Consider the following 16,740-nt stretch of genomic DNA (forward strand, 5'->3'; position numbering starts at 1 on the left):
TATCTTAGATAATATATATACATATAAATATATATATATATATACATAAATATATATATATATACATGTCGTTAAGTTCCTCTAATGCAGTGTTGTAAAATCAAATTAGTGTGTATTACTAATTCAGTGGACATACAATGGAAATTACAAAAAAAATATCTATGTAAAAAGTAAGACATTTTATAAGTTTTGCCATTTGAAACGGTAAGCGAGGTACATGTGGCATTATTGTAGAGATATGAGAGAAATAACGTAAATAAGGTAAAGTAAAACATAACACAAGCACGATACAAACTAAGCGCTTGTTCCGAAACTCATGGATCCAACACATCATGTGCATACATATTGTAAAATTATTGATGAATAAACAGTGGAAGCATCGAAATATATCTACCTTCTATAAAACGTCAGAGCTCTTTCAAAACCGTAAAATTATTTTACGGTGTAACTTACCGAACTATTTCCAAGATTGTGGTTACGAAGATCCTAAGAATATTCTAAATAGGGATGTAAAATGAGAAATAGAACGGCGTACGACTGTGTGTTTTAATATTTATTATGTATGTACAAAGATGTGTGTAAATATGTTTTATGAAACGCGTTTTTTTCCCTGTATGTATGTATGTATCATATTAAGACAAATTTGTATTTCAGATAAAAGTAAATGGAGAAATTCGAATTAGATCACCACACACTCGTAAGGGAATTGTCCTCGGAAAAGTGTATTGTCTGGTCGTGGACAAGCTGTAACATATAATTATTCGTATTAATTTTTTTTCTTCCTCGTTTACATCATCGTAATATACTTTATATGTTGAATGAAAAATTCGAGAATTTTTAAATATTTAATAATATACCATTTTTTATTCTATCAAAATGTCCTCTTTATTTTCTAATTCTATTCAATTATTCAAGTGATTCAATATGTAGATTTAATCTTTAAAAAAGTCTAAACGTTATGTAGACTAAAAGTTCAATCGAATTATCGATTGTCATTGAAGCGATCATACTAACGTGTCTCGCAGTAAGTGCCGTAAAATCCTGTTCCTTCGCAGCGACATTTAAATCCGGGATCCGATGATATTTGGGAACAAGAGCCTTCGTTTAGGCAAGGTTTCGATCGAGAGCATATGTCGCTACGTCTTCCTGCAACGACATAAATTAAAATTTTTAAGTAAGGTACATCATCAATGTGTCTATTATTTTACAGATTCAATAGTTCGGAAACAAGTACCGTTTGTCATTACCTTTCAGTGCTAACTTGCAATCATCATTGTTGTCATATCTATATTCGGATTTGCAACCATAGCCGCAACTGCATTGTGCATTATAGATGCGGCATCCGTATCGCATCTGATCCAACTCGCATCCCTTCGACAACATAACTCCTGATAAAAAAATTGGCGTTAATTAGAATTGCGTTGAATAAATACAATGCTATTGAGCTATTTAATCAAACAATACCTCTGATATCTTTCTAACAGATATATGTTTTGATTTGATTGGAATCGATTTTTTAATAAAAGTATTAGATACTTGATATATTTTCCAGTAATTGATGTAATCAAGTAATTTAAGTAATTTTAAAAATAAGGAATTTCTAATGCTCAATATCTACAGTAGAGAAAATAAAAACCTAATCAATTTCACAAGTTGACTTTAACAGAATTTCAACTTCAAATTAAATGATATACGAAAGATATACTATAATAATTTTAAATACAAAATAATGCGATAAATAATTGATGACATTTTTCGTAAAAAAATTATGTATGTACATTAGTCAAAGAAATTTCTATGAAAAAGATATCTGGTAGTTTTAAAAAAATAATAAAAGAAGGAATAATAAGAGTAAGCTTTATTTTATTATGTATTTATTAATAACTATTTTAATACTTATTATCAGAAGAATTAATAGATGCAATTCTATTAATTGGATTCTATATTTATCAATTGTCTACATCATTTTTAGGTGAATGTACTACAAAATGTAGTGGAAATATTTACGGTTTATTTACCCCGGGGAGAGATAGTGATGTTTTAATGAAAGCGAATGTTTACGGCCGGATGCGCCCGGCTGCACTTCCCACTTGTCTAAATTGATAAGCGTTTCATGAGATACAGGATATCGTGCGTGGGCTAATCGATTTTTAGATTCGTTTACCCTCGACCTAATGACATGACGTTCGTGATTTCTGTTTCTGTGCTAATATATTACAGCGACATATATATCCAGTAATTTTTAATTTTTTTTTAAAGCGAATTCAGTGCGCTCGCGTACTTTTTCATTCAAAAGTAATTGTTAATTAAAGACGATATATAGCCAGCTATAACAGCGTAATCAGTAAAGCAAGTGTATGTGGGATGTTCATCATTGAGAGCGCTGTTCACTATCGGTATGATGGGTTTATCGTTTGCTTACTCAGAAAAAATAAACTAAGAGCACGTTTTATACATATATATTACTGCTATCATACATATACATTACTCCCATTCTATGGGAGATAAATTTTGCTGAAAAGACCGAATTCCACGGAATATTAAAGTCTTTAAAAATTAAAAATCGCTTTAATGATTTATACAGTGAAACGTTACATGGAACTGTTCAAAATTTTAAAATATTATCTAAAAAAAGAAATAAATAACATTAAAGAAAAATCAAATTTTATATTACGAAAAGTAAAAAATGGTAACAAGAAAGAAAAGAATTTGAGAGAAAAAAAAAGAATTAACGTAGAATGCGTTACCGTTACCCCGCATCTACAATAGATTTTTAAGTCTTATGTCATAAGAAACGGATGAATTACAGTCAATTATTCTCGTATTTGACTAATTGGTCAATTTCTTACGGCTTAAAGCTTAAAATATCTATTATAAATACGGACTGAAATATTTTAAATATAATCCATAACAGTAAAAGGACAAAGAAGAGAGTCAATTTAAATTAACTAAAAATAAAATAAAATAAAACTAATGACATATTTAATTCTAAAATAAGATTACAAATAAGATATTAAATTAACGATTTACAACCAAATAGTATTTAACTAAAACTAACTAAAAATAGTGCTCAAAATTAACAAGTTTCGACTCAATCTAAAAGTCGAAACTTGTTAATTTTGAGCACTATTTTTAGTTAGTTTTAGTTAAATATTATTTGGTTGTAAATCGTTAATTTAATATATTATTATTTGTAATCTTATTTTAGAATTAAATATGTCATAGTTTTATTTTATTTTTAGTTCATTTAAATTGACTCTTCTTTGCCCTTTTATTGTTATGCATTATTGCAGTTTATATTAAGAGTCCTTGTTGAATTTCAAATTAATTGATTTTAAATATATTTATGAGTATGTATATTAGTTTTTGTTTATATATACATATACATATCTCCATGTAACTGTTATAATCTCTATTACGATTTCTTTTACTACAATATATAAAGAGAAACAGAGCTACGAGTCAATGAATTCGTTAAAATCTTTAATTTATTCTAATATATTTAATAAAGATTTTAACGAATTCATATGGCTCGTAGCCCTGTTTCTCTTTATTAATTTTAAATTTATTAAGCCATATTAAAAACATCTTTTACTATAATTATTATCTCTGTAATCTCGTGTAATCAAATATACACATAAGGATATAAATGTTCCAGTGACTGGACATGTACCCATGTCGGACACTTATACAAAATTTATTATTATTAATCTCATTTTTTTTATTACAATATTATAATTTAATTGTATCTAACGATTATTTTAAAAACGTTTGAGATTAATAATATAAAAAATATGAAGTTTTGTATAAATGTTTGGACATAGGTATATGTCCTCTCACTGGAACATTTATGCGCTATACTTTAATGTGCTATTTATCAAAATCTCTAACATATACTTGGAAGAATTTCATTAAGCACTTAATGATATTATGAATATTTAAAATACCTTATGCAAAATTTGTAATTTACTTGGAACTTGATATTTTAATATAACATACCCATTGTTAGGAGAAGTAGCGCAACCGACAGCGTCAATCTTGGTAGCATGATATTCCCGGATAAGGTGAGACAAGAAACGTCAAAAAGTCTCGCGAAGGATATCGTAAACGGTGATAATCCAAGAAAAGAGTTCGAAGAGGAGATCGTCGACCGTTTGACGTTTTCTTGGTAAGCTTTTGTCGCCGGTCCAGTATCAAAGGTCGATAGACTCTACACAGGGGACACGAGGTCAGTGCGGTCTCTCTTCGCGCGTTCTCTCGTCGACGCTGCAACGGGAGAAACGCTCGCCGTACCGTTCGGAAACGATGCAGCGATCGACCGTGATCGACCGAATCTGCCGACTCGTGGCAGCTAACTGTCGTGGACCGCTAAACTAGTTACGATCGTGCGGAAGCCGTCCAATCGCTAAAGAACTTTGCGTGGGGTGCAACTCGACGTCCGCCAACGTTCGCAGTGCTGCTTGAGAAATCATGCATTCTTTAATTTTTATGAAATCTCTTAATTAAATACAGTTTATTAATAAGAGATTGAAATTATTTATTCCAAATATATACTAGTAAAACTATAAAAATTGAGTAAGAAAAGAAAAATGTAAATAATGCGTCAATTTTCCTTACAATTTTAGATTTCAATTTTTTTGACATGTATATAGAGAGAATTACATATCAACAATATGTTTAAGAATATTTATGGAAATCATTGTTGGAGTTAATTTAATATTTTCTAGCATGAAAAACTATACTTGCATTTTATAATTACTTAATTAAAATGCGATAAAAAGGTATTGTTATTTGTAATGTCATTATTCTAATTTCACTTTCTCATAATTTAACATTTATGATATACAATATTTTCTTGTTTTCTGATAAAGTTTCACGACTTCAGCTTTTGTTCGCTATCACTGTGCGACTGTGTGCAGGCTACGAAATTATCGGTCTTTGCAACACACAGAGTGTCTATTTTCGTCATGAAAAAAAGACTGTGTCTTTTTTGGACTCGGGACAAAAAGTAGCTTTCGTGATAAAAGAATCGACATTTTTCGCAGTTGTCGAATTGATCAAACCAATTAACTCTATACAATTATTAATTTTTAATTAAAAATAAAAATATTGCAGTTAAATTGAATTACATCATTATTGATGGAATTTGTATTCGATTTAAGAAATAAAATGCATTTTATATATACTTTGGTTTGAAAAAGTAAGAAAATCAACTCATACGTATGTACATGTTTGACAATTTTAATCAATTTTCTTCATATAATAACTTTAATGAATTAAAACCAGCAATGGTTTCCGCTTGATTATTTATGTTATAAACACTGCGAACAAAGTTAAATAATATTTAACATATGAGACAAATAATTTTCGTTTATCTGTAATATTAGCGAAAACTAATAGATATTATTTAGGTGTCCGAGTGCCAGTAATAAACAGGACAGTCCAATAATAAAAGGCATTGATCATTTATGACATTATTTTTATTTTTGAATCATGTATAAAATTCTTTTCTATATTAATGAGTGATTATCTTTATTGGACAAGATTTTAACTAACGGATTTAATGACGTATCATTATAATGTGCTATCGTTTTCAGAATTCGATAACATTTGACACTGGTAACTCTTTTTAAGTCCGGAAATTGATGAAATGTGTTATGGCGACAGACCTCTAAAATTTACAATTCTACAAACAAAGAAAATTTAATGAATTTCCTCATTTCACAAAATGAGATCAAGATCGATATGTCAATAGTGCATCATTGTGTTATCATTGCATAAATAATTTGCATATAGTGCATAAGATTATACATTTATAATTTTAAATTTTAATTAACCTATTGTACTGTTAAAAAAAGACATCCACATTTATTACATAATTAAAATAATTTATTTTAAAACAAGTTTTGCTTTTTTTAAAACAGATTACAGAAATGTTAAGGCACTTTATTTACCTATCACTATAAATGGTACTTAATTATATATTCTATTAATGAATATTTTACATCTTTAACATAAGATATCAATACAAATGAATAAGGCACACACATACACACACATACACACAGAGTGACAATTATTTTAATACAATATATCAAATATTTAAAAAATGTATTCTACATGGCATCATAAACATTCAGGGGATTTGGAACACGATTTTATCGATTCATTGTTGTAGAGTATTCCAGCTGAGACATCTGGCAGTGTTGATAAATTTATACGACATGGCATTTAGCAACCGCTAATCGACCATTCTGCCGCATTAATTTCTTAGTTCTTATTTTATTTATTTCAGATCTGTTATGTATATGTGGCACATTTCCTAAAGCTTCAATATTCATATTCTGAAAAGAATTTTTAAGTAAATTAGAAATTATTAATTTTATTCAGTCTCATGATATTTTTAAAAATGTTAGTACCTTACATAAATGTTTGATCGTGTTGTTCGTGGATCATTGTTGCCCTTCGGGATTGAATCACACCCGATTGTCTATTGTACAATTCTCTAACCAGGCTGTCTTTTTCTTGTTCAAGTAACGCTATTCGTTGACTCTTTTTACTTACTTCCTATTTTGGTGTTACATAGAAAAAAAATTAATTACATCGTTGTTTAATGCATTATTGTTATTATTATTGTTGTTGTTGTTGTTGTTGTTGTTATTATTATTATTATTATTATACATTACCTCAGTTAATCTGTGATTCTGTTGTTTAAGCCTTGATAGCATATCTTGCTGTAGTTGAGCTGAAGTCGGAGCACTCAAAAACGCGAGATTCATATGAAGAGGAAGTCCTCCACGCTCCCAGCTGCTTATCAAAGCGGCTAGATGTCGATTTACTTCCAGGACACGCGCGCGTTGTAGTTCCAAACGCTCTTGCTGTGCCTCTGTCCATTGTTCCTATGTGAAATATAAACGTACATATTTTTTGTATAGAATTTTACATGATATTAGAGAATAAAATTATCTTTTATACCACGTGAGAACCCATTCGTCCAAGGTGCTTAATCTTTTCTTGAGTGGCTGATATTTGCTTCAAATACCATTCTCTAGCTTTATCAACGGCAGCTAGACCTTGAAGCAATACATCCTTCTCTTGCTCAATCTGTTTCATTCTTTTCATCTGAAAACGTTATGTATATATTGTGAAAACATTTTTTAGAGATGTCAAAAAGATATTGGATGGTAGTGTATATAAAATAGTAGTGTTTTGTGTGTGTGTGTATATACATAATTTATAATAAATTATATATATATATATATATATATATAAACAAAGTAAAAGGTTGAGCATTTGCCATATACTGGGAGTTTGTGAAAGTTATATATATATCTATTTTTTTTATAATAAATTCAAGACCAGCACATGAATAAATTAATTAAGAAGAAACACCAACTATATGGTCAACGTTAGAGATGTTGGAAAAATAATTCTACATGAAATTTATTTTAAATAAGTTAAATTTAAAATACAATTAAAATAAATTAATATGTAGAATTATTATTCCAATACATCTAACTTGGACCACAGTTGGTGCTTCTTCTTACTCAGTTCATATATTACATTAATTAAAAAATAATTGAAATTATAGATACATAGCTTTCATTCTTAAAATGTATCACTGTTAATATTTAGTTAGTGCATACCCAGAACCAATCACCAAAGGTTAGTCGGGAGTCCTAGAGGATAACATCTTTACCATATTGTAATCAATACCATTCTGCAACGTGTGTCGCCTAGGCTCTCTGCGACGATTCAACAGTTTCTTGGATTGAAGACCGAGTTGATTACTTTGTATATCGACTGCTTTACCATCGCCCAGGGCTCTGGTTGGTCTCAATAATGTTCTGGCATCTGGTCTATAATTTATAGCTTGCAGCTGACGTTTTTCTTTCTCATCGCTCATCATGAGACCCATCTGCCAATTTTGCAGCGCAGTCCTAATCTCAGACTTGTCAAAGTTACGCTCCAAACCCATTGTTCTGCCTTCTACCAATGCAGCGCCAGTTCGCGGTGGTTTCGGTGGACCGTACACCTTGTTGATCTTCGGTTCTACGATATTTCTTCCATCCATCAGCTCCAACTGTGCATTCATGTCCTTGCGATTGGCCAACAACTGTGGCATACTGAGGGTACGTTGCTGGGATATAGCATTGTTTGGTCTTATAGCAGCAGTGTTGGGTGAGGTCCAGGCTGCCTTGTTTTGATTGTCAGGAATAAGTATTGGCGCGGATGGTGGTCTATTGGGCTGACCGTCATGCTTCTTCGCGTCTGTCTCGGCCTGTATCTGCAACAGGCAGATCTTCAGACCAGCACAGAACCTTTCGAACGACAACATCCCATTCGGCGGTGTGACCTTTTTCAAGCTATCCAGCACACCCTTGGGTAAGCCCTGCGAGCCATCGTCCTGCCAGCGACCCTCGATGTCAGCGAACTTAACGAAGCCGGTATTTTGGTCGTCCATTATATCGAACAGAGTTCGCATCGCATTGACAAAATGCTTAGGCAGTCCGTCTACCGTTGACGTTTGTATTTGCGCCATATTTAGTCAGGATTTAACCTCAGAACGTATCCGTTATGCGTCGCCTTCCTAGATAACGGCAGCTACATCATTGAGACGCGAGCGATTAGAAGTGGTCACCGGTTGTTCTCTACAGATATGCTTTTCCTACGTTCTTTCTCGCACACATATCTGTGATAAATTATCGTCGTTTCTTGCTGAGACTCAGCGATCACATTGTTATGCACCAGATTACAATTGCCACAGGTTGTTTCCTTCGTAGATTAACCTCTTCTTTACGCGGCCATATGCAATCATGCATGCCTCACACGGTTTTACAAAAATTAATTATATAATATACCTCTAGATGGCTGTACTAGAAACATCAGCTGGAGAAATGTGACATACATATATCATTCCCATAACATCATTTATTTAAAAGTGTTATTTATTTATATTTTTTCTGCTATAATAATGAAATTTTATTAAAGATGAAATTAACGCAAAATTCAAGCGATGAAAAATAAAACCTATGAAATTCATTGAAACGTTAATCATTAATTTATTATAATTATTATAGTATATAATTAAACATAATATTATAGTTATTTTATTTATACCTAGAAAGACTTAAATAAAAATTGTAATTTGCATTTATAAGTGCTTTTAAAGCTAAAAATTAATAAAATTTAAAAACTCAGAAATGATTGATGATCCGAATCAATTCTGATTTATTAATATCGAATCGATCATATACTGATTCAATGTCGAGCGACCAATTGTTTCTGGTTGAGAAATAATAAAGAATAATAAATGGAACAAATTGGATTAGCAAGATTTATTATTAGCTTTGCATATATTTTTTAATCCCATACAATACATCTCGATATTATTCTACGTAACATCTCATTCGTACATTTAACAGAAACAGAGTCAAAAAGTATACATACATATATTATATACAGGGTGAGACATTTAAAACAGATAGTAAAAAAGTAGTCAAATCTGTTTTTTTTAAATGGAATGATATATTTTTTTTTTACATTTCGAGCATTTTGAGACAAATACAGTGACCTATCGAAGGTCATTCAAGGTTACGCAAGATCAATAATGGGAAATAATTAAATGGAAAAAAAATTGTTTCAGGGCACTCTTCGAATAATTTCGTGTCTTCTCTGCTTGTTGGTATACCGCTACTAGTCATTCAAGTGTATCACGGTATGTAAATAAACGTTGAATCGCACGTAGCATTATCCATATTTATTGATCAGTTTGAATTTATCTATCGATCAAAGTGCGTGCTTTGCAAAATATATAGATCACCTTTTGACCTTTGCCTGTCTTTTACGCCTCCACCTACAAACAATTATTGACATATATCACATTATGTGCTCCTCGAAACTGAGCAATTTTTGTCTGATACTTTTCCTTCTATTGTTAAAAACAAGCGAGTTATTCAGGTGATCTGTTTTAAATGCCTCACCCTGTATAATGTATAGGAAGATTAAAGGTTATACAGTTAAAAGTGACGAATGTACATACATAGAGCGACTACTGAAAATTTAATTCGTAACAGAATTTTCCGATTCTGTTCTTTGAGGAGAGAAACCTCTGCTCAAAAATTATTATATTCTCTATATTATTACATATCAGTTAACATTTTAATTTCATTGTTAATGATAAAATGTATTATATTTTAAAATAAGATGATTTGACTATAATATTGATGTTTCAGTTATATTTTCTTTTAGGTATATATTAGGATCTGTAGGTTATTTGTATTATCGATATAATTATCTATTCTTAGAAGCGAGCAAATGAAATAAATAAACATATAATCATTTTTTCAATCCATCAATTTTACGCAACAGCTTTTTAACATTTTATGACGCGCTTCAAAATAATTATATTTTTGCATTATTGTATATGACTATAATTGTCAATTTTACGACATCTTATTCGCGTAAGAGAGATTTCTGCGCGTTCATGAAGGAAACCATTTCTAAAGCTTTACGCCAAAATCTTTTAAAGCGTTTTTAGGATTTAGTGGGCATGCAATATACTAAGGGCGATGTCACTTAATTCTTCATGGTAGCATTTTTATCGCCACAATACAATTGCTGATCTTGAGGATGGGATTCCTCGGCGTTGGGACTGTTATCCTGGTCATCGCTGTCCGAAGATGAATTATCATGCGGTATCTCGATGCCATGTGTCAGCAGACTCGTTATCCTTTCGACATCGACGGTATCATCCTGCTCATGAATTTTTTTCAAGGCATTCGATACTATGCATAGGTCGCCTCGCAATTCGCTAACCACTGCTGTAATCTTCTGAGCATCCGTCAACACCTCTACCGATTGAGTATATGGGTTGTACCGTATCCCGAAGGGTCGTTGAATCTGATTAGCAAACGCACTGGAGAACACATATATGATAATATAGTAAGCAACATGAAAGATGCATTGTCTTTACTTTGAATGCGAAGAGAAGGGGAATGATGAGTGAAAAGTATAGTGAATTGTAAAAATATCTAAGAGAAGAAGATAATTACCGCATCTTTTCCTTGGCCTCTTCTATGCTATCCGTATAATAATATGCATTCTGAAACGCTGTGATGATGCATTCCTGCTTGCAAGTAATGTCTGGTTCAAATCTCATGGTCTTCTCGGGAGTGGTGACCGCGTGTCTCAATTCCGCCACCGACGATAGTAAGCCGGCTCCGTAAACGCGTAGCATACCATCTTGCTTGCACAAACCGAACTCCACCGTAAAGAAGTACAGCTGGAAAAACAGAAGTGCAATGCGTGGAGAAGAAAAAAGAAATATTTTTCTACGTTCGAAGACTTACAGTTGCCAGTTTGTCTATATCTTCATCGGACGCGCCGAGAGAAGCCAGACCGAGTTCTTGAGAGAATTGCGCGAAGCTTGGGTTCGCAAGCAGCGGCATGTGACCCAGTAATTCATGACAGCAATCTCTGCAAATTGCGGAGTATATAAAATGTCGATAGCACAGTGAGGAAAACAAGATTTACGAATTTTATTTCATCGGTATTTGTGTTTTGGTCTACAGCGCGTTGCACTTTTACAAAGAACGTTTGTAGAGAAGCTTACGGTTCCGGCGTATAAAATGGATCGGAAGAGTGTCGAATGTATTGCGTGCAGTGAAACACTCGGAAAGCGAGGCCGGAGAGAAAATCCCGCGGTGTCAGATAACCCGCGACTGGACGAAGTTGAAATCCTGTCGTTCCTGCGGATATATCGATTCTTGTTTAAACAAGTTATTATTACTTCCGTGAAATAACAGACTAACCAATCTAACTGCACGTAATAGTTTTACTCACGTTTTAGGAAAACGGTTATATCCTGCAATTGTGGTATGTTGTCTTCTCTAATTTGTATGACAAAAATATCAAATATTTTATGCCACTTATGTAAACTGATATTTTTCTCTATTTGTTTAAAAAAAACTACGTTTAAATACAAATTATTCTTGAAAATGCATATGCACTTTCTGCATGTCTATAATATTATTAATTTTTTTAAGTGAAATTATGGATGTTAAATATTTGCTGGATGTACCTGTATCCACAATACTTGACTAGCTTCGGCCAATTTTCCAGATATTCCTTGCATGCGTATTTTTGATAAAGTTGATGCAGCTCGCGGAAAACGGTTCCCCTAAGACATAAAAAAAATATGTCTTGCTTTGTTGATGGACTCTTGCCATTTTACGCCGATATGATTTGTCTTCAATAGCGAGTGAGATTAAAAATACCTACATCACAGAATGTGTGTACATACATATTTTTCGCATTTTACTAATATTTTACATATGTATTCGTTTAGTTGAATTTTTATAATATTATTTTGTACATCGTTATATTTTGCGACTTAACATTGAAAATGACCTAATAAAGGTCGAAACGTCTGTTTTTTAGATTTTAAATTTTATTAAACTTTATATTTATATTTTTAATTAATGACTTCTTTTATTTACTAAGACTTTTACAATTTGACGAATGTTGGCTCGTAGCCCTGTTGTTTTAATTATTTCATAAAATAACAATTTTATTATATTTTGTAATCTCTTTATATTTCGATAATATTTTTATATTTAATTCGTTTAATCTTTGCTACATATTTCTACATATTTTTCTTACAATTAACTGATTATTATTAAAGCGTTGTCAAACAACAAATTAACGATGAGTTACATTAAATTGTTCAAATTGTTTGGTTTTTACCGAAAAGCTTTCGTTTTAATTAAGTTTGTTGAAGCGACGATGTTTGCTATATGCGTCGTTGCATTTAAGTTAGAGAGATTGCATTAGCTGAGTCGCTTCTCGATCTCTTCTCACACCAGGGGTAAGTCAAATTGACACAATTAAGGGTGTATTCAGCGTGTGCCAATCTTACTTCGATTCGTACTTTACAAAGAGACGCATGAAACCAAGAAGAGAGAGACGGGGGGGGGGGGGGGGGGGAGAAAGAGATAACCTGACTTTCTCGTTTCGACGAAGTGGGAATTTACAAGGAAGACACCGAGCGAATGTATATAACTTAAGTATCGAGAAATAGAAATGATTCTTCTATCTGTGCCAATTGCCTTCATGTATACGAAGGCACGTTTGCAGTTCTGTCCGTTGCTTAATGAGAAAAAGTTATATATCGTGTCTTGAAAAAGAACAGAATTGGTCCGCGACTTAATGATACGTCACAAATAATTTTTTATGTTAGGTATGTCGCAAGGTACATATGTTCGTTAATTGTTTTGCTCACCTACTGTTAGTAGTACTCTCACTCTCTTTTTTAAATGTTACACATTCATTTTTGAAAACTCTAAATGTTTTACATTCCGGCGTCTTTCCAAATTTGTATGACAATTTAAAATAGTTATTCGATACGTATTAAAATATATTTTCCTTTTTATAAAGAATTTTACTAATTTGACGATGGGCAAAAACAAACGTACCAGGTTCTGATCTCCTCCGGCGTATATTGCACTCTCGGTATTGGTTGACCACTAAAACATCATATTGCTTGTAATACATTGCAGGGAAAGAGCTCTCGCGGAGAAATTTTCTTTTATTTTACTTACTATCTGTAATTGTAAGCGATATCGGCGAACTCCTCGCGACGTTTACGATACACGGTATCCTTAAAACCCTATAATTGCCGAATAGTTCTGTTAAAGCACGCAGTCGACAGCATGAGAAGGTGTAATTGCAGTAACGTTTACGAAAACATGAGAAAAACGTACAGGATGGTCCGCATCCAATTCCGATCCATACATGAGAACTTTTTGTGCTCGGTCGAGGTCGGATATCTTCCGCGGGAACCAGGGCATGTCTACATCGCTAAAATCTTTAAATCCGATGCGTGTTACTTATAAAATATTTCATTAACAAAAGTCTTGGGGAGAGACAGAGGCGATAAAGACCATGATAACCTTATTGATACAAATTTTATCGAAACTTGCAATTTTAACTTTCACTAAAAAAATGAACACTTTGGAATGTAAATTGCAACGATGAACTAATCGCGCTCGAAGAAATTTGATATTCCTTTTGATTCTTCTTTTGCGAAAGAGAAATCGTACATATACGATCAAATACTTTATTTTAGAAACTTTAAAACAAATGAGAGGAAGGAATTTAAAACATACATAATATTAAAATTGCGTTTAACTTGCTTTAATGAATTTGATCAATATTAGGTATTGTGCACATATATAGGGGACTCACCGAAGCTTGTCGCAGTCGAAAGAGAAGGCGCGCGTGGTATATTTCCAATCTGTTCGTAATGAGCGAGATTGATAGCCGCTACTTCGCGATTCAGCATTTTCATCAATTGTTCCATTCTCTTTGGATCGCACTCAACATCCACGAGGATATCGTACTCGGACCCACGGCGCAATGACTTCCTCGATTCAATATGCACGACGTTTATGCCTAAATCCTTCATGCGACAAGGAAAAGGTACTTTTTTTCAATAAATTTTCGAAACATAGATACGGTATCATCAACGATTTGGAATTTCAAAAGTAATTTTTTCCCATCGTATCAATTTTTTGTTGTACTTTATAATCTATCTCATATTAATGAGAAAGAAAGAAGGAAGATCCTCTACGGAGAGAGAGATTTACATTAAACAATTTTTTTTTATTCTGTAATCATTAAAATGTTAAAAATAATCATATGAAAAAAGCTCGATCTATGAAGCCCTAATTAATTATAATATTAAGCTAGATACATCACTATGATAACGTTGACTAATAAATGCAAATTAATAAAATATCTTGGATTATTATGCTTTTACGTTAACGTTATTTTAGATTATCTATCGTTCCTAAGGTAACGATGAATACAGATCATAGCAAAAAAATTAATTTTTTTATTACTCTTGCAATATGGGTACCCATCAAGTGATATTCATATGCAATAATGCGATCTCCAGTTGCAAAAAATTAAAAAAAAAACAAAAAACTAAAAAACAAAAATTTTTTTTTTAATTTCTACAATGATTACAATTTTGATGCCACGCCGTATAAAGGCTTTAAGCCTATAGGCAACAAATATAGTGATCACTTATTCGTGAGCTTCACCATTTGATGGAAATCCATTTGTCAAGAGTAAAAAAAAAATTAATTTTTTTACTATGAGCTATATTCATCTTCATTTTATGGACAATAAATAGTCTAAAATAATGTTAATATAATGGTAGAGCAGTAAATAAACAAAAATACTTTGTTCATTTATAATTTATGAAAAAAGCTTAAATATCATAGTGATATATCTTTTGACGTGATCTCGGATTATGATTAATATTACTAATCAGTTTCTAATGACAAATGCAAAATCTTTATTTGTGCGCAATACAAGTACATGCGAACTACTTGTGTCAAAAGCTGGTGGACAAATATATCGCGTTCTCATCTCTCGTGATCATTCTCCAAAAAAATATTTATTTTAGCAATCATATCAGGTAGTTATTTTGCTTCTATTTTTTTTTAGCCAACTTTGTAGTATCGTATATTTTTTAATCATCAGATTTCCGATTGTTTCTTTGGTTAAATTGATTAAACTGAACACTTATAAAAAAAATCTTAGGAGGTATAACATAATTTTAATGTAAGTGTAAATTTAAAAAATGGGAAACACAAAACGTACCTGAAATACTTGAAGTGCTCGTGCCAAGCCACCGACTTGGTTCTTCAAGGAAAATATCACAGAATTCTTGTTGTCACTAGTTGGATTATTCTCACTCTCGGGGATCTGAACGAACGAGAGACCGTATCTATTTAATAAGTTGCTTGTCTTAACTTTTATATTTATTTCTATAAAATCGACTTTGGGACTTTTATAAAATTCAGTTTTTTAGGTCAACTCCAATTGAACTATAAATGTTCCGAAAAAATTGAAAATATCGGCAAAGAAGATAAAAATATACGTTAAAATAGTTAGTATTTGTAACATACAATATGTATATAATTATAATTATAAATAAATTAATGTTTCTTTTCTAAGATCAATTAATATCTATTATTACATTTACTTTCGCAAGTACAATTTGCTTCAAAAGTAAGAAAATGCTCCAATCACATTCAAAAATTATGTAAGACTCTAAGATTAATAGTTAAAAAAATAAAGATAATTTTTAAATTATTTTCCTTCGCGATTTTTAAATTATTCTTGTGTGCAATTTCACTTGTCATAATGTTTGTATTGTATAAATTTTTTTAACTGAAATCACTAGTCGTTAATCTATATTTTCTCAATAAATATGCAGCAACGTACGTCGCGCGATTTGTGTAGCGGGCTTCCTTCCTTAACAGCCCAACTTTCACCTCTCCTGTATAGCCACACCCCGAGAAGACTTTTCCCTGATCCACTCATAATGATTTTTGCGACGAACGAATTCGTAAATCAGCGAGGAGATTCTTTTTGTCGGTGATTTTGTTTGCGAGTAAGATTTAGCTCTTAATATCTTGTACGACACGATAGACAGTTTTGAGATTGACGATTTGCTGTCTTTAAGGAAACGAGCAACAATGTGCCGGTACCATCTCCAAGATCCTCTTAAAGCCTCGGTCTCCCCATCTGAGCTCGTCCTCCTCAATGACGATTTTACCACCGCTGGGCGGCGCACGACGACATCGGCGATTCTCATTGGTCGGATAAAACTTCTTATGGGGTTGAAGACAAGTGTTGGTTCACCCCCGTTTAGCAAGTAGTGCC

The 16,740-nt window shown here is 32.1% G+C and overlaps 3 protein-coding genes across 3 annotated transcripts; all 3 read right to left on the reverse strand.

Annotated features, from left to right (window-relative positions):
- Nucleotides 1–63: 63 nt before the first annotated feature.
- LOC108774793 (adhesive plaque matrix protein 2) lies at nt 64–4,322 on the reverse strand. The gene is made up of 4 exons (XM_018540993.1): nt 4,000–4,322; nt 1,248–1,388; nt 1,015–1,146; nt 64–744 (listed from the first exon to the last, which is right to left on the reverse strand). Exons 1-4 carry the CDS (start codon nt 4,046–4,048, stop codon nt 680–682), a joined length of 387 nt encoding a protein of 128 aa, XP_018396495.1. The 5' UTR covers nt 4,049–4,322; the 3' UTR covers nt 64–679.
- A 1,806-nt stretch (nt 4,323–6,128) lies between these two features.
- On the reverse strand, nt 6,129–8,800 carry LOC108774794 (suppressor APC domain-containing protein 2). Its single transcript, XM_018540994.1, has 5 exons — nt 7,700–8,800; nt 6,976–7,122; nt 6,687–6,899; nt 6,420–6,567; nt 6,129–6,344 (listed from the first exon to the last, which is right to left on the reverse strand). The coding sequence occupies exons 1-4, from the start codon at nt 8,540–8,542 to the stop codon at nt 6,421–6,423; spliced, it is 1,350 nt and encodes a 449-aa protein (XP_018396496.1). The 5' UTR covers nt 8,543–8,800; the 3' UTR covers nt 6,129–6,344; nt 6,420.
- Nucleotides 8,801–10,553: 1,753 nt separating this feature from the next.
- On the reverse strand, nt 10,554–16,398 carry Trhn (tryptophan hydroxylase). Its single transcript, XM_018540986.1, has 12 exons — nt 16,300–16,398; nt 15,673–15,777; nt 14,248–14,461; nt 13,764–13,867; nt 13,602–13,669; nt 13,476–13,526; nt 12,083–12,181; nt 11,845–11,891; nt 11,615–11,750; nt 11,352–11,478; nt 11,055–11,284; nt 10,554–10,918 (listed from the first exon to the last, which is right to left on the reverse strand). Exons 1-12 carry the CDS (start codon nt 16,396–16,398, stop codon nt 10,579–10,581), a joined length of 1,620 nt encoding a protein of 539 aa, XP_018396488.1. The 3' UTR covers nt 10,554–10,578.
- Between the last annotated feature and the right edge of the window lie 342 nt (nt 16,399–16,740).

This window comes from Cyphomyrmex costatus, unplaced genomic scaffold, assembly GCF_001594065.2.
Source record: "Cyphomyrmex costatus isolate MS0001 unplaced genomic scaffold, Ccosl1.0 scaffold274, whole genome shotgun sequence".
Taxonomy (NCBI): domain Eukaryota; kingdom Metazoa; phylum Arthropoda; class Insecta; order Hymenoptera; family Formicidae; genus Cyphomyrmex; species Cyphomyrmex costatus.